A 19123-nucleotide genomic window follows, 5' to 3' on the forward strand; every position below is an offset into this window, starting at 1 on the left:
TCAGGAGTTGTAAGGACTTTGGCTTTGACACTAAATGTGCCAAGAAGTTGTTAGAGGGTTTGAGATGTGGTGTATGTAGCATGTGTATGTAGATGTGGTATATGTAGCATTCTGTGACTTGGGGTTTATGGGTTAGCCTTATTGTGGTGTTGAGAACAGAATGCTGAGGATAAGGCAGAAGTTCTTGTAACAATCCAGTAGAGTAATGGTTGTGAGTCGAACTTAGAAGGAGAAGGTGATGAGGGTATAAGAAATGGTCAGACTCTTGAATGGGCAAAAAGGGAGGAAGAAAGGAGGGGACACTAAGTCTGAGGTTTTTTGTCTGAGTAACTGGAGACTGGAGGTGGCCTCAACTGAGATGGCTGCCCGGTGGGGGAGGAGCAGGTTTGGAAAGGCTACTTGGGAGGTCACTATTAGACAACCAAGTAGAGTCACAAGAAGGCAGTGGATATATGAGTCTAGAGTTCAGGGGTGGAATCTGGACTGGAGATAAATTTAGGAGTCATGTGCATGATCCTGAATGAGCTCACTAAGAAAGTTAATATGGAGAAAATAGAAGTCCAAGGACGGAGCCACAGGGGCACACACACACTAGCCCAGGGAAGTTGGGGGTTGGGAATGAAATAAGATAGGACAAAAGCCAGGAAAGTGCAAAGAAGTCAGGTGAGGAGGAGGGAGGGAGGAATCGGGGGTCAAGTGCTGCTGTTGAGTCAAGTGCAAAGAGCACCAAGTTCTCAGCAGGGCACTTAACAGCGTTTGGGAGTTTTGGACACGTGGTGGGAGTAAACACAGATCCCAATGGGTGCAGTGATGAAGAGGGTGAGAATTGAGCATAAAGTGAAAAGACTCTTCTAGAGAGTCTTGTAACACAAGCAGAGAAATGTGTGGGTAAATAGAAGCAAAAAATGGGCAGGAAGGATTTTGTCTTGACAGAAAAAAAAAACACCAGCAAGTCAGGATGCTTATGAAAATTATTCTGAATTGAGGCAAAATTGAACAATTTAGAAGAAAGGAAATTGCTGGGACTTGTCCTTGAATAGGAGCCTGAGAATGGAACACAGAGGTGACATACAGGATCCCAGAGTGCTCTCCTAGTGCTGAGGGAGAGGGTGCAGAATAGGGGTGGGTAGGCAGAAGATCTCAACTGATTGTCAGTTTTCTCGGTTATGTATTCGTGTTGGTCATCAGCTGAAAGTGAGGAGCGATGGGGAGGTAGTGTTTAAGGAGAGAGGACCAAGTGTGAAACATTTGTCTAGGAGAATGGGAGAGTTAGCAGATGATGAAAATATAGTATGACTTTTTGGCAGAATCCAAAGCCCACTTGTGTTCTGTTTTCATGAATTTTGGATGAGCACATCCAATATGGCTGTTCCTAGCCATGTTCCACTTCAAGGATTCAGAGGTGGTAGAGGGGAATAGTGACCAGTGAGTTCCCAGAAGTAAGAGAAGAAGGATGAATGAGCTGAGGGTATAATGTAAGGATTATTCATAAAATTAGACATTGAATTTATGCTTAGGGAAGAGGGAATAGGTAGCTAAAGGAGAGTAAGAAATGAAATTGGTAAGTAAAGTAGCTTTTTTAAGTTTTGGTGAAGGATTGTTAAGCAAGAGATCCTACGGAAAGTGAGCAGGAAAGACAGAAAATGTTAAAAGGCATGTTTGAAATTGAATTTTCAGAGAGCTCGTAATTAATTGTAAGGACAAGAGCCAAACCAATATGTCTCAACCTTTAATGGGAATATAAATCAACCAAAATTCTTGTTAGGGAGCACATTTTGTATCAGTAAGTCTAGGTGAGCAGAGTCTGAGTTCTGCATTTCTGTCAACCTCCCAGGGTGACTCTGATGCTGTTAGTCCAGGGATCTCACTTTGAAAGGCAATAATCTAGCGGTAAATTACCGCCCTCTGGGGAAATTTAAAAATACTGACTCTAGACCTCTTCCGATCAGAGAATCAGAATTTCTATGGGTCAGAAGTTTCTCTGGATTGAGTTTAGAACTTACACATTACAAATACTCTCTAAGTTTTTCTGTCATAAAACCAGGGTTGAAAACCTCTGGCCTAGAATGTGTGATCTTCATAGCCAAGATTGTTCTGGGAGAAAGGGACATGAAACTGAAGGGCCACGACATTAAAAGTGTCATCTTTGAGGCTGTTAAAGTAATCAGAAATTTTGTTGAATGGAGTAACTATAAGCCCAGAAGTCTCTAGATGACTATAGGAGAAAACATAGAAATTAGGTGATATCTGAGGGCATTGTCACTGGCTCATGGGTTCTGTGCTCCCTACTGGAAGAATCAGGCAGAGGCACAGTGTAACAAGACTGTTGGGGGAGGGGTTCTGCATGAATGAGAAGGGAGAAGACACTGACGCAGAGTCGCAGGCAGGTACAAGCAAAGGACAAAGAGATGTAGATTTTATGGGCATTTATGGGGCAGGTAGGAACCCAGTTTTGGGATGTCATCACATGTAGAGGTGGGGGTTTGGTTGTGCAGGTATCTTCTTCTTCGTCAGGCTAATTCATGAGTTCCCTGTCTCATTATCCTCTTAAATCTCCACCTAGAGCTGTATATTTTACTATGCTAATAAGGTAAAGGTGACCTTGAGTTTCTTTAGTGACTATTCTTCACATGAATTTGTCTCTCACCACCTGGAGCTGCTCCTTATCATCTGAGAAAATTCCTAACGTTATTTCAGAACCAGCCAGACTGTTGTTCTGTCTCAGGGGCCTTGACCTGGTGATTTTGCTTTGTCTGGCTCCAGCTTCTCGGCATTTCTGCTGACTACATAATCTCAGAGGGCTGAGCTGACTTCTCAGCCTCCTGTCTCCTGCCTTGTTCATAGCCCTGAAGACAAGCTCACTTTTTAACTCCTAATTTTCCTAGATAGCTACTAATAACATAAGACTGAGAGCTAGGCTGCCTGTCTCATCCTGCCCTGAGAGACTTTAATCCCTTAATCCTAAAAAGTTCTGCTTTTCATCATGAGATTCAGAACAAAAAAGAATGGACTGAAATAGACAGTGTAGAACCAGGACACTTATCTGATTGCCAGGCCCAGGTTAGTTGGACTTTGGAAATCAAACATCTACCAATTGAGAGGACTCCGAAAGAAATATCCAAAATGAGTAGGAAAAAGGTGAAGTAAACAATCTAAAATGAGGTTGAAACTTGGGAGGTTTTGCTGCTGGATATCAAGCCAGCATGGAAGTGTTTCAAGATTTGGAGCAATGGAGATGTGTAGCACAACCAAGGATCATGGTGCAGGAGGTGAGGGATGACCTGCAGCCCTGAACTGAGCCTCCCCGGGAGGTGATGTTCTCAAAGCAGAGGACCATGGCACAGTTGGTGGTACAGCACTGCGGGGAACTGAGGGAACTTGCCAGAAGCTGGGGAAGAACCCTTAGCTCTCCCTTTATTCTTATAGCTATTTCCTAGCTTTAGAACCCTCTGTTTCTTCCAATTAAGGTATGTAAGCCAATCAAATATGGAAAAGATAAAAGCAGAGCTTCTGAATTAAAGAGGTCATTATGGAAGAGAACAGTGCCCAGCACAGGACCCTGGAGCCTCCACAGCATTGCAGGGGATGGGGGACTTTTAGGGATTCTGGAGGCTCAGGACAAAATCACTGATCCAAAATTGGTGAGAAACAACCAAGTAAAATGTGGCATTATGTATGATAACATAAAGATCATATACCCAGCAAGTATGTATGTTTCTTTAAATCTTTTGTCAACCATGCAAATTGAACTCTTTCTTCCATGTAATAAACCCTTCCAATAAACAAGTATGCAATATCCCTTGAGATTTCTTTTTGTCAGTTGTGATTAGGATAACTTAACTGTTATTAAACTGATGTCAATTTACATAGAGAAGCCAGAGTTTTGGACAACCATGACTTAGTTAAGTTTCTCCAGAAGAAAACCAAGAGCCAAACATTTAACTGCAAGTAGATTTTTAAGGAAGTCCTCCCAGTAAAGCTCATGAAATGAGCAGAGCAAGTGGGAGATAAAAGGCGAAGATGTCTAGGGTAAATTCAGTCAAGGTCTCACGGTCACAACATTTCAACTGACCAAACTCTGAGGAGTTTCAACTCAGTTCTGACCCAGTTGGATAGTAGGCATATTTCTGCCCCCATTGGTCAATGGTTAGCAGAAAACCTGTGGGGAGAAGTTGTGAACTCTCCAAGTGCCTGAGAGTTCATGAATCTGAGGGATATCCCTCAAAGAACAGGAGATATGGATCCCTGAGAAATAAGCATATTAACACAAAAAGTAGGGATCCAAGACCAATGGAAATGGAACCCAAGAATGCCTTCTATACATAGAAAGCTTTCTTTGGGATAGTAGCAGAGATAACCCAGTTAAAGACTAGATTCAAAATATATGAATGTCTCCTTTCAACTGTCTTCATGGAGATTTCAGACAGGATCCATTTTGCTACTTTCTCCTGTGTATTTCCATCAAGATCATAATATTGTACTTGGACCAAACTCTGAGAAAATCCACCCAGGTCCAGGGAGTATGAGTATGTATATCGGATATATCCAAGCATGCTCCTAGCTGAGTATATTCTATATTTGAAAACAAAACACACACTTTAAAAATCTCCTATTTTATATGGATTCCATTCTCTTTCTCACTACCATTAGAACAAATGTCAAGAGTGTTTAACTATTCCAAAATTTACATTGTTACAAATAGTTGCTCTAATCTGCATCCCCATCCCTCTCTATATTTCAGGATTGTGATTGGCTTTTGTTTGCCCCTTTAAAATGCTGGCCCCTCTTGTAAGGATTAGAGGAGCATTATTTGAGACTCCCTGCATTAGACATAACTTAGAACTGTGCTGTGTCAAGCCCACTGACAGATTTAGAGATTAATTTTTAGACCTCTTGCAGTGCCAGAGAAGCTCTTTAAGATTTTGAAAATGGCAACAATATTGACTCCCTACCACTAAAGGTTGCTTGTATCCACATCCACTCTAATGCAAAAGGAAACTTTAAGTGTGGTAAATATCAAGGTTGTTTTTGCTTTATGGAAAAACCTGTGCACCGTTTAAAAAGCCAGAATATAATATAGTTTACCCTCAGGAAGGAAAGCCTGTACAGGTTTATTTCCCTCCTTTTATTCAGCAAGGATAACATCGCTGCTGCTAAATTGATATCATTTGCATAGAAAAACACTAGTTCAACAGTTCTGTACAGTCATGTCTTAGGTCAGGTTCCCCAAAAGCAAACCATGAGTGAAAGATTTGAATACTACAGGTAGAAAAAGAGAAATCTGAGAATGACTTATGAGTTATTTTGATTATATTGAGGATTGGTAGAAAAATCTTTTTTTTCCCAAATATTTTGGCTTAGATACATCACCAAATATGTGTTTTTGCTACATTTTAAAGTCTGAGCATTTTCAGGGAAATTTAATCCATATGTTGCAGTGAGGCTACACGTAAATCATCCAAATGTTATTTTGTTAGAGCTACATAATGTCGAAAATGCCTTTTTTATAGTCCTTATATTCTTTTCTGAAAAGCAGCAGGTAAGTTTGCCAAGAGTAAACAAATCAAATAGCAAAAGGTTTGAGTTCAGTTGGAAATGCTTAGCCTATTATTTTTGATTGGGTTCTGAACTTGGCAGTGCACATTCCAGGTTCCTGCCTGCAGGGCAAAGTGAAAACAATTTGAACACTGTATTTCCCAATTGGTTCATTGACATTTGAGAATAATGTAGTACAGACAGAATCAGCATGTTTGGCAGGTGAGTGATACTTAACATGACCTCAGAAAGTTACTTCCCCCTGGTTTGCAGAAGTTCATAGCATGGAACAATGTTGTACAGATAAATACAAATGGAGATAGGCAGCCATCGAGGGATCCACACTGGGGATTTATCTGTTTGGGTTTTTTGTTTTGTTTTGTTTTGTTTGTTTGTTTGTTTGTCTGCATCTTTAGGTGGAATGGTTGAAAAATGAAGACATAATTGATCCTGTTGAAGATCGGAACTTTTATATCACAATCGATCACAACCTAATCATAAAGCAGGCCCGCCTCTCAGATACTGCAAATTATACCTGTGTCGCCAAAAACATTGTTGCCAAGAGGAAAAGCACAACTGCTACGGTCATAGTCTATGGTGAGTGTCATATTTGGGTGTTCTCAACCTAGCTCATATCAAACTGCAGTTTCTCATTGTTATTTTAGAGTCTCGAGTCAAGGACACTTCTCAGTCCCTATTGCCATTCAGTCCTGTCTCTCACAGCTGCTTCCCTGATCCTCTGGAAAAACTAGGCTTGGCCATTGCTAGTCCTTTGTTAGTCAGTTCATAGACAAGTAAAGGATATCTATGAGAGCACACTGCTTCCGTAAGCTTTCACCTGTCCATGACCTGCACCACCAAGGTCTGGATTGAGTCTAGAGGTGGAGGTGTTTAAGCAGCCCACTGATGCATCTGTGGTCCTAGGCTCAGCCCTGTGATTGTGAAACCTCAAGAAAATTGGAGCTAAACTGTTCCCCAAACACTACAGAACAACTGGACATCCATAGAACTTGCTTTGCTCCCTCCATAGAGGCACAGAGATGAAGGCAGCCACGATCGAGTGACACTCATTCTCACGACTTGGCAAAGTCTCACATGACGATGTTTTCAGGAAGCTTTCCCCCACTCTAATCCAGCTCATCTCTAAACCTATCATTTCTCCTCAAGTACCAGCCAGTTTCACACTACATTTTAATGTGGCATATCTGCTTTTATCTCCATGTGCAGTTTAGCTCTCGGTTGTCTTCTAGTCATTCCTCAAGTGGTTTTAACTCCCCAGCTAAGCTTTTAGCTTTTTTTGTACACCGTGAGACTGGGATGTGTATTTACAGATTTCTCACCATGTTAGACTTACAATAAGTCTTCATAGCATTGTGGATTTATTGTCCCAGAGAAAATTGCACATACCTGGGAAATATTTTGAGGTGGTACTCCCTCTTGCATGACATGCCCTGGTCTCAGAACCACTCAGAGCATAAGAAAGATTGCATCCCTGCCTCCATGGTAAATGATATTCGGGGGACTTGGTGTCTGAGGGACTGAAAGAGGGACAGTCACTGGCATGTATATGGTTCATGGTACTTACTGCAGGTAGTGCTCAAGTAGTTAAGAATATAGCACCCCAAAATATGCCATTCTGGATTATTAACCCTTTTTTTGAATTAAAGACACTTGAAAAACAGCGGGTACAGAAAGATCACTCTAACCTTCCTTCTTTTTCTTAAAATCAGGAAATTAAATTCTCATATGAAAGGTGTTTTCCATATCCTACAAGGGAAATAACATCCTTACCATTAAAAAATAGGAATTGGAGACTGAGATAAGTCTATATGATCTTATTAAAATAACACTAAATCCTTGAACCTCACCACATAATTTTGTTACCTTTTCAAAACTTAACACTCTTTGTCCAATTCAGCCTACAATATTTAATTCTAATGCCATTTTAGGGTATTCATTTCTTTGTGAAATTTCCTATATATTGTATTAAATAAATTTATATGCTTTCCTCCTGTTTTATCTCTTATTTAGTTTAATCAGGTCCAGATGAAAAAACAAACCTAGAAATATTGAGATTAAAATTTTGCCTCTCCTCTCCAGTGGATGTGTGGTTATGATGTAAGGAGTTATGAGAACAGAAACATTATGATGTTCCAAAGGCTGAATGTAGTGATGCTTTAAAACTGTCACTTTAATTACAGGACAGATGCATACAATTTTTTTAATCCTCTGATTACTCTGAGGTTTAATTTCCTCGTCCAGATAACGACTATGTTGAATCGTAAGCAGTTATGTTCCTTAAATCACAATAAAATGTTTCCTAGTTTTTATCTTTGTCTAAGCTGCCTGAAAGACTTGATTAACAGCATTTGAAATGCAAAGTAGAAATGGGATCCAATCACTGCATGCACCAATCATAAATAACTAATGAAGGCAGACTATATATAGATGTATTATATAGATATTTAACACACATGCAAATCTCTTCCTATGCATACATCCTTTCAATATCTATAAATGCAATGATTACATTGTCTTAGGAAGGAGCAAACATTAGTAACTTAAGCATTTTGAGATAAGGTCAGAACTAAGGTCAGGAATCATGTATTCTAGGACTAGATCCTCTACTAACTGTCCTTTTTAAATCAAGATTCTCTGAGCCCTTGTCTCCTTTTCTGTAAAATGAAGGATAGAGCCTTGGATTTGCAAAGATGTTTCTGTCTCTAAAAGTTTCTGATTATTTATTTCTCATTAAAATTTGAGTAGAGTGGTACAGGTATCCTAGAGCCCTAAACAATAGCTTGAATATAGGCTAGTAAGCCTTTTATACAGACAATTCCATGGCATGGGAATTGTGGTTGCTAAGTTGAACAGATTCAATTGCTCTTTAGAACACTTATCCTTTTCATGGCTTCATGAAATAGGTTGTCCAAGGCTCATAGGTTGGGATCACCAGAAGGCCATAGAAAAACATACATCTAACCATTATTTCTTATTTTGAGTCTGTTCTCTATTTTTTATTAGTACAATTTTTAGATTATGAATATATAGACAGTAGAAAGAATTTTAAAAACAGAAAAGGTCAAAGAGGAAAATACTTATAATCCTGTCATCTTATCATCCACAGAGACTCTTTTGTTAAAAAAAAAATTATATATTTTTTTATCACTGATATTTCCTATGCATATATTGGATTTTAAAATAAGGGATATACATGTATTATCTTTACTTAAAACATAACATCGCAATATTCATATACTTTAATATATGAATAGCCTTGTTCAGCATCATTTTTAATAGCTGCCCAGGTGTCTTATCACACAAGCTAATATAGTATAGTTTATGTTACCACTTTCTGTTTTTGAACATTACAAGTGTTTTAATTTTTTATTTTATGTATTAAAAAAGCTCTGCTGTGAAAGAAAAAAAAACTTTTGTTTGTAAACAAACTCATGCTTATTCCCAATTGGATAGGTTTCTAGCAAATAAGAAGTTGAACAAATGATACACATATATGGTTTGTATTACTTCAATGGCTAACACACTTCTTTATTATCAGAAGACAAATATACATACTAGTTGTACCATATTTGAACTACAGCAAATAATTTTTCTTAGAAATTGCTTTGGCATAGTAATTATGTGAACTCACATTATCAAAATACTCATAAACTATAAGTATTCTCTAGAAGGAGATCTCTGAAGGTGAATAGTCTCTGGAGTGTTAGGGTATAGGTTTTATAATCATACATGTACTGACAGCTCCATCAAACACCATAATTAGGTTTCCTACACAAAAGAGGTGTCCATTTCAATTATGTCAACTAATTGCCAATTCACTCAAATTGCTGGTCAATTTAAAACTTCAACACTATGAGATTTTATTTTTTAATAAAGTTTACTTTTTAATTTATGAAAATAAAATTTCTTAAGAGCTTATAAAGTTTGCAAATGCTAAAGAAAAATAACCAATCATCTGTTTGTTCCTTTTCTTTCAAAAGGCTAAGTGATTTCTGTTTTAGTTCCCATGCTACAAATCCACTGTGGCATCGCATAATCATGTAAACATTTATTATTTGAGATAAACTATCAAAAGTAATTTTGGGAGCTCAACTAGGTAAGCTCAACTAGGTAATCTCTAAAAGATTTTACTTTTAGAGAATATTAGCCAAGGAAAACTGAGCACATTATATTTTTCTGTATAAGTAAATTATGGTAAATAATTTTGTGTATCCCTTTGTTTAGATTCTTCAATTATGCAATAAAACTTTGAAATGATGCCCAGAATCTCTTCTAGCTTTGAAATTTTAGAATTTTTTCAATGGTCACTTGGAAGATGACTTTCTATTTGTGTGTTGTGTGTAGTTTGTGTGTCTGTGTGTACATAACACATTTAATCCATTTTTTACTGTTGCCTCTTTTCAGTTAACGGTGGCTGGTCCACCTGGACAGAGTGGTCTGTGTGTAATAGCCGCTGTGGACGAGGGTATCAGAAACGCACCAGGACCTGCACCAACCCAGCACCACTCAATGGTGGGGCCTTCTGTGAGGGGCAGAGCGTGCAGAAAATAGCCTGTACTACACTGTGCCCAGGTAAACAAACAAGTCCTTTCATTCCAATTTTCTCCACCATTCTAGAAAGAGTTTTAGAAATGAATACAAAGGGCTTACTTTTGAACTAAATCTGTGATAAACATTGTTTAAATCTATTCTGTATTCATTATTTATATTGCTGAGAAATCAAGTACCTTCCTCAAAAAGAATAACTTTGCTATCTCAACATATAAAATATTAGAAAACAGGAAATGAAACATGTGAATGTAATCTCTTTATATCAATGAAACTGCTAGAGCCAAGATTATAGGCTCTAAAATTCAAGGAATTTAAACAGCATTGAAAAACCACACATTTTAAGAACAACAACCCTTGATCTTCAGAAAACCATGGAAATGAATTGAAATTGCAATTTTATTGAAATGTTTTTCTTTTCTGTGCAAGGTGTCAGTTTGGGGGCAAAGGCAAATAAAATATTTGGAATGAATTAAAAGGAAGTCAAAGCTTTGTGACTTATAAGTTAATGGATTTTGAAAATACAATGCAGTCAGCTCTTTATTATCTGTACATATTGGTCATCTGTTTTGTGAGTTATTTTCAGTGGTACCTGAAGCAAAATTGCATCCCTCTGCCTGTTAGCACTTTTAATACTATTTCATATTGCTAATACACATAGGTAAACTGAAGTTATTATTTGCCAAAACCAAAATATATTAAAATGCGTCATTATACAATGTATCCCAAAGTTAAGCTACAATTATTTTGAAATAATCAATAAATTTGATATTTTCATTGGGGTAGTTATTTTGTTAAAAATTTCATTATTTAGATACATAACCTCCTTATTTCTCTTTACCTAATTTTGTTTTATCCATACTTAATAGAACATTTGTCAAAAATGGGATAGAGAAATAAACAGGAGTGAAAAATAAAATCTACATGTTACATTCTCATGCATCGATTTCCAACTATCAAAATAGTTTTCCACACTGAAACCTTTGAGAGCTTTTATTTTTGGAACAAATTTTGACACTCAGCTAGACTTAGAATTTCAAATTTTATCTTGCACTCTCCTATATTTTATCTAGGTGCTGACTCTCGCAATTAAAAATGCACAGATCAATTTGAGTTAAAATAGAAGTGTGTGTGGTGTGTTGTGTATGTGTGTGTGTGTGTGTATGTTTCAGTACACCAGGATGTTCTAGGTCAAAGCAAGTGTCTTTGCTTCAGATGGTTGGGAGTTGCTTTTGTAGCCAACTCTGTATGGTAGAAATAATAAAGCTATCCTCATTTTTTTCCTGCAAAGTGTGTTTATATCTTTATGCACAGTATGTATATTTACATAGTTATTAGACCATGGAATCATATAGATGTCCCAAACTATGTAAACTATTAACATTATTATAACTTTTTATCAATATCCAGATTTTAGAGGTTCAGTAAATAATGTATTATACATGGAAACTTAGTTAATCATAATTAACATGTGTTTCACTAAAAAAATCAAACATTTTAAAACTTGTAGTACAATATTTTTAACCTATTTCTGTGAAAAAACTAAAAGATTCATTTTAAAGTAAGCCAGTTAAATTTATTATGTATTTTTTCAAATTGGGACTTAAGTAGAATGTTTTTAAAAGAGATATCTTAGTTTATTATCATTGAAATTGATCACAAGTCAGCCACCAAAATTAGGAAGAAAGTGAGCCAATTCTAAATAATGCAATCATGGCAAAAATTAGAAAGTTAGCTAAATATTATTTTTTAAATAAATAGAAATGGATCCCAGTGGCTTAGCAGGCTGAGGCAGGAGGATCACTAGTTCAAAGCCAGCCTCAGCAAAAGTGACTTGCTAAGCAACTCACTGAGAACATGTGTCTGAAATGCAATACTCTACCTGACAAAAAAAAAGGATACATCATCAAATAATGGAATCATCAAATAATAGCCTTTTAAAGAAGGCATTGGCAAAAGATTTCAGCTAAATCATGCAGTCTGAATTTAAAAAAAAAAAAAGGAAAAATTAAAAGTATATAAGATATAGATGGAGGTGAACTGATTATTTGGATGGATGGATGGATGGATGAATGGACAGATGGAGTGACAGAGCAAGAATGAGAGATGAATAAATGAATGAATGGATTTCTTCCCTACTGTACCAATCTTTTTTTCCAACTTGCACCGTAGGTTTGCTTTCATTGTTCACATGTTACTATGAATGAGAGAAATTTGGATCCAAAAAGAGAACCCTAATTCTCCATACAAAATCCAGAAGTTCCCCCCAGTAGAAAAAAAGGTGGCACTATAGCATGCATTTACGCAGTTCCTGGTGACAACTTTGGTTTCTATGTGCCCCAGTGGGCCTTCCATGGCTCCTCAGTGAGAAAACAGTCATATGACATTCAAAACTATTCACAGAACCCAGACTGTGTACAGTACATCAGATAAACTTTCTGGTGCTTGAAATTAATGTAATACTTCTCAGTGGGGCGTTTTCCTCCATTTTGTGTTTTGTTATGTTATACTCAAACTCTGCCCCCTCGGCCCTTTGACCTGATCCTGGTTTTCTTGTGGCAGTGGATGGCAGATGGACCTCATGGAGCAAGTGGTCTACTTGTGGGACTGAATGTACCCACTGGCGCAGGAGGGAGTGCACAGCACCAGCCCCTAAGAATGGGGGCAAGGACTGCGACGGCCTGGTCTTGCAATCGAAGAACTGCACGGATGGGCTTTGCATGCAGAGTAAGTGGATTTGAGCAAAGTACAGACGCTAAGGGGCCTGGGATTAAAACATTTAGACATCTTTGAAGGAAATATTAGAAATTAAGAACTCTTTGAACAACAATAAAAAATGCAATAAGGTAGCAATATCCTAGTTCTCTCTTAAAATTGGAAAAAGCTAATCTCCTAGGAACCAGAATGAATAATAACTATCTCTAGTGAACAAATGACACGCAGCATTGCTTTCCATGAGCAAGGAGTGAGTTAGTCATTTCCGTGCAGGGGCTGTCATTCTTTCCACACCAAGGAACCATTACTCAGTTTTATTAACATGCACAAAAGGGCACCCTAAACTCCTCATAGAATCAAGACATGACTTCCAAAAAGTGAGCAATTTATTCATAACCCATGCACCAAACCAATGTCTATGAAGTGTAAAATAAATAAGGATTGTGAACGTTTCTGCAGGTAGATTTACCAATTCATAATATCTGTTTAATAAGGACATCTCACAATTTCTTAAAGTATTGAGGTTGTGTGAGAAATTATAATGTGGGTATGATTTAATATATTTAAAAGACATAATGGTAATAAAACAAATTTTAAAAATGAATGCATAAGAGTGGCACAGTGGGTAATGTAAACTTCATAACCTCCATTTTCATGTCTTTGTTTCTTGGATGTTTTTTGTCTTTAGATTTTCTTAATGACATGGTAATTTGATTTCCATACTTATAAACTCTTACCCCTTTACTGAGAGCCCTTAGCTGTTCACAGTTTACCATCTTTTTTGTGACCATGAATGAAGGTACTAAGAATTGTACTGAAATTGCACCTGTTCAGATGATTGGATCAAAGTGTTGCATTTGGATCTGAACTAATGGTGGCCAAATGTTGACATTTCTTATAATGCATTACAGATTGCTTGAAGAATTCAAGCAATCAAATGTATTTGTGTAGAGCGATTTGTAATTATTTTTTAGGAAAAGTATTTTGTTTTCGCCACACATATGAAATTCTGTTTACCTTTCAGAATCTATACACTCAAGGAACTTTCAAAGGAAATCTCACTTAAAATGCAAATAAATAATTATGCTGCTCACACAGTAAAAATTCAATCGGCCTCTATTTTTATGTTCCCCACACATTGCATTCTTTGAGAACAGGCTGCTGAGTGCAGCGTATAGCCTCTGATTATGATTGGGGCCTGCTACTGTGTTTCTCACTAAGTTTGTATCAGAAATGCTAGAATGAGAAGAATACAGCTGTTTTACTAACCATTTATCCAGAGATACAGGGTTCCTCCCCTATGCTGGAGTTTAAATTGAGAAATAAAATAACAACATAATATGCACAAGTTATTTTTGTTTAACAATTTTATGATGTCGGATTCCTCCTTTACTGTAGAACAAACTGTTTTATGTAGTTGAAAAGTAGCAGTATTTAGAGTTTTTCTGTTTCCCTCTTACACATTTTTTTCCTTTCTCAATTTAATATTTCAACCTTGAATGCTTTAATATCTATTTTTTCTACTATCCATATTTAAAAATCCTCACAACAACTTATTTAACAAGGATTGCAATGCTACAAGTTGGAACACTGAATCATTTCTTAGTTATACAAAACGAGTCTTTCTAAATTATGAAAAAGAACAAAAGTAGAAAAAAACAGGCAGAAAATTTCAATTACCAATTAGGAATTATCATTTAATATTTTACTTTTGGAGAATTAGTGTCTTAATGTATTAATAAATAGTTCATCAGCAATACTGCAGTAAATCTCAAAATAAAGCTAGCCTAGTTACCATTGAACCAGGTATAAAATATTATCTCTGAATCTACTCAAGTATATATGCATATAATTCTGATGTAAATGTAGGTATACTGTTGGATAAGAGTAATTCATAGTTCATGGTGGATGTGAGTGGGACTAAGTTGGTCAAACACAAATATGAAATAATCAAACTAAGCCTTTCATGACATGGAACTGTTTAACATTTAGATCATTTCTTATTCACATTCACAGAATTTTTTCTTGTGACTGGATATTTGCCAATAATTATTGTCTGGAGTTTGTATGTAAATAGGGAAAAGACATGAGACTACAAGAGGGGTTTGGGGTTTGTTTATTTGTTTTGTTTAATTTTTATCAAGTCTTTTGTTAGACTGAAACATTTTGATGTTTGGATTAAAATCATTCAGTTAAAAAGCTATTTCCTTGGGCAGCTCTGATTTGCTATCGTAGCACTCCTACTAAGTCAATAAACCCTTTCATCTACCTTCTTATATCTACTGTTGTCCAACAGAGAATTGTAGTCTATTCTACTATTGATTTCCTCAGTGATAAAAACCACAGAGATATTGCTGTGCTGTGTAATTACAGTATTTTACAGTGAAAGTTATAGTTTCTGTTTACCAATAAGCTTGGTGTTTCTGGCCAAAGTCTTTCAAAAAAATAATATTACTTGGGACCTTACTTTGGAAAACAAAAGACTTTCTTAACAATGAAACTACATGGTTTACAAGAGAGATGAGGTTTATAATAGGAAAAAGAACGAAAGTAGAAAATACAGGCAGAAAATTTTCATTACCAATTAGAAATTATCATTTAATATTTTACTTTTGGAGAATTAGTGTCTTAATGTATTGCAGCAATACTGCAATAGAGCTCAAAATAAAGCTAGCCTAGTTACCATTGAGCCAGGTATAAAATATAATCTCTGAATCTACTCAATATATATATATATATATATATATATATATATATATGTAAAATTCTGATATAAATGTAGGTATACCGTTGGATAAGAGTAATCATAGTTTATAGTGGATGTGAGTGGGACTAAGTTACCTTGATATGGGTGGTAGTGTGTAGCAATTTTTTAAAAAAGCCAAATTGGTAATACAATGTGAAATATAGAGAAAATGTGGTTGTCAATGTTTATTATTTTGTTAAAAACAGCAAATTCAGACACACTTCTTTCTTAACCACTTACCTTAATACAAATAACTTTGGTTCAAAATAGTGGAAATATTGGATAAAACACATACATAGAAAGGGAGGGAGGGAAATCCTCAAGTTCCAGAAATGCAGTTGCAATTCAAAGGGAGAGGTGAGTGGGGGCCAGCAGGATAGCCAACAGGAGCAGTAGACATGGGAGTAGATAGGTCTCAGGGCCAGGAGTTAGGGGTTTAGTTTGGGCAGAGAGGCAGAAGCCCTGGCCTTGTGAAAGAAAAGATCTGAGACTTGAAAACAAGAACCTTGAATAAAACTGAATTCATAAATAGCAGCCTCATCATGAGAAATGACTAGGATATTTTCACCCACCAGCCCAAGGAAACCACAGGAAAATTCATGGTAGGTCAGAGGAAAACAAGGTCTTCACTTAAATAAAACCTATAGTAAAACCACATTAGTACACCCAGCTCTGGCATGCTCTGTTGTGGATATAGTACAGGCAGCAAAAACAAAAGATGTGTAATTAACGTGTTGAGTAAAACTTCTGGGGCACTAGCAGAACAAAGAGCAAGCCACTCCTCTGGGTCCCTTGTACAATCGAAGTGCATTGGTCTATGACAAAAATAGCTTACCCCTGAAAATAAACTTATAATACTAAGTTTCAAATCATCCAAGAAACCAGTTCACTGTAAAGGAGAGTCTGAAATACACAGTTAGCATTTTAAGAACATACTCATACAGCAATCTGATCAAGACCCTATACAAAGTAAAAGTGAAAAGACAGACTATGTTTTAAATGTAATATAAATACAGTGATAGAAGAGAATATTGTTAAAAGAACAGATACATTTGAGGGAAAATCAAATGAAAGTCTAGAAATTAAGCATGATGAGAAATCTAAAATGTAATGGCAGACTAAAAATCAGACATAGCTATAGATAAAGCTGAAGGGAAAATTAGTTAACTGGAATGTAGATCTCAGGAAATTTCCTACAATACAGGGAAGAAAGACAAAAAAAAAATGATTATGTAAAAGAACTGTTAAGACCCACTGGAGGACAGAGTAAAAATTTGACGGGGCTGTAGCTCAGTGGTAGAGCTCCTGCCTCGCACACTTGAGTTACTGGCTTTGATCCTCAGCACCACATACAAATAAATAAATAAAGATATTGTGTCCATCTACAACTAAAAAATATATATATTTTTAAAAAGTTGCACATTTATTACACAAGAGAACAACACTTAAAAGATTTTCAGACAATTGTATAAGAGAGTACCCACTACCCTCATTGAGTAAACTGCCAAAAATAAGAACTGGGTCTTTAAAATGCTTGCAACTATGCACACACTCATGGAAAGGTCTCAACTGAGAATTTTCCAGTTTTCACATACTATTCAGGAAAACAATAGTAATGTTATTTGCACTAAATTTTAATGACTCAAATGTTCCAGTTAAAATGTTAAGATAAATGTAAAAGTTGAATGTATAAGTTCAAAATAAAAATTTTAAGGGCTGAAAAGGAGCAAAAATAAATAAAGAAGAAAACACATAGTGAATGCCAATAGTAAATAAGATGCTAAAAATAAATCTACATATATTGGGGACCAGAGTATAGAGGAATTAAACTCACCTATAAAGGAAATTAAAAATTACAGAGAAAAATCCAATTTTATACTGATTATGTATGGTATACTTAAATCATAATTACAAAGAAAGGTTAAAGTTAGGAAATAGAACCTAACAGTATTTATCTTTAAATTTTCAGTTAATGGCCTTAACCATCTAATTGAACTTTCTTTGTTCAATTCTTTTTATGTTGTGACTAAATAACATACATAACATATTGTTCTTGCTCATTGTTCTAATTCATAGGATTATTTTTCTTAGAAGTTATAGTTTTTAGAATGTTTAATTTTCAACTGAATAATCAAAAATTATCAAAATTGTTTGCTAGCCTATTGATGTCATGTAAGACATCTTGAAGCCCATGTATTTCCTCAAATAACAATAATTGAAATTTTTCATCAACATTCTTGAAAATAACTTATAGTATTGTTTAGTATTTTAAGTACATAATAATGGAAATGTTGACATGTGTAGTTAGATGGAAACTCCTATACTTCACTAACAGGAATACAACTTTTTATAATTATTTGTGGAAGCAATTATTCACAATGTAAATCAAGAGCTTTAAAATTGGTAAATGGTATCCTTTGACCCAGTATTCCTACTTGAATGACTACACTTTAAAACAATTCATATAATTGCTAAATACCTAAAAACATACATTTCAAATATTTCTATAGTATTTGTTTTCTATTATTATAAAAATTTAAACCCAAAGTCCAATGTTAAGGTAATGGTTAAGTAATACATGGTACTCCTATAAAATAGAACATTTACACTGCCATTAAAATATTCATATTTCATATAGAAAAGCAGAATATGGATGTATACATATTTCTGTCATAACTGCATAGAAGCATGCTTTTTGGAAAAAGATCAATAAAATTTATGCATTTTCTGGGCTTATGAGAGTGCATGTAATGTTTTCTACATAAAAAATGCTATATTCTAAACATTCTTTATATCTAGTATTTGATTATGTTTATAATTGTAAATAACATTTTTGAAAAGAAATGTGGACAAAAGGCTAGAGAACAGTAAGCTCTTAGAAGCAGGGTTCTCTGGATTCGAGGCAGAACAATATCACTGACTTATTCTGAGAATTTGGTCACATTGGCTTAAATTAGATTACCAAGAATAGTGTTTCACAAAATACCTGCAGAAAGCCCTCATTGTATAAAACCCTAGGTGGCAAGAGCTACTTATAGCCAGTAAATAAGTATTTTAAAGACATGGAGGTTTGGAATTGAATTATAGTTTTACATTATTTCCCAGTTGCCTGTCATATACACATTACTCTCTCCTTGCAACTCTCTTATTCTTAGACTGTTGGATAAATCAAATTCCATACATGATTCTGTGTAATTTCACTTATGAAACAAGATCACAATATTTAAGCAATTTCAGAAGTTCCACCAAATTTTTCAACCTTTCATATACATCACTCTGTATTTTACATAGTTTATACACACACACACACACACACACACACACAGGTTATATAGTCTTTTGACCTAAAAAGGTAGTTTCCACATTGTTACCTTTAAATTATGAACTTCTGTAAATTGGTAGAATTTAACTAAAGGCTATTATTTAAAGATAATTAGAAACCTTTAGAATCATTAATGCCCCAGAAAGAAGTTGAACATTTTTGGTTTATAGGCACGTTGTTAATTTTTTTAAATAAACAAAAAAGTTTTAAAAACCAAAGTCTTTTGGAACATCAAA

General features: G+C 35.6%; 1 protein-coding gene across 2 annotated transcripts in view; it reads left to right on the forward strand.

Annotated features, from left to right (window-relative positions):
• Unc5c (unc-5 netrin receptor C) overlaps window positions 1–19123 on the forward strand; it is a 344211-nt gene that overhangs the window by 265552 nt on the left and 59536 nt on the right. For both annotated transcript variants that reach the window (XM_076864608.2, XM_076864609.2), the window contains exons 5-7: window positions 5952–6132; window positions 9961–10128; window positions 12667–12831. In XM_076864608.2, the coding sequence (XP_076720723.1) occupies window positions 5952–6132; window positions 9961–10128; window positions 12667–12831 (514 nt within the window). The remainder of the gene's footprint in view (window positions 1–5951; window positions 6133–9960; window positions 10129–12666; window positions 12832–19123) is intronic.

This window comes from Callospermophilus lateralis, chromosome 8 (assembly GCF_048772815.1).
Source record: "Callospermophilus lateralis isolate mCalLat2 chromosome 8, mCalLat2.hap1, whole genome shotgun sequence".
NCBI lineage: Eukaryota > Metazoa > Chordata > Mammalia > Rodentia > Sciuridae > Callospermophilus > Callospermophilus lateralis.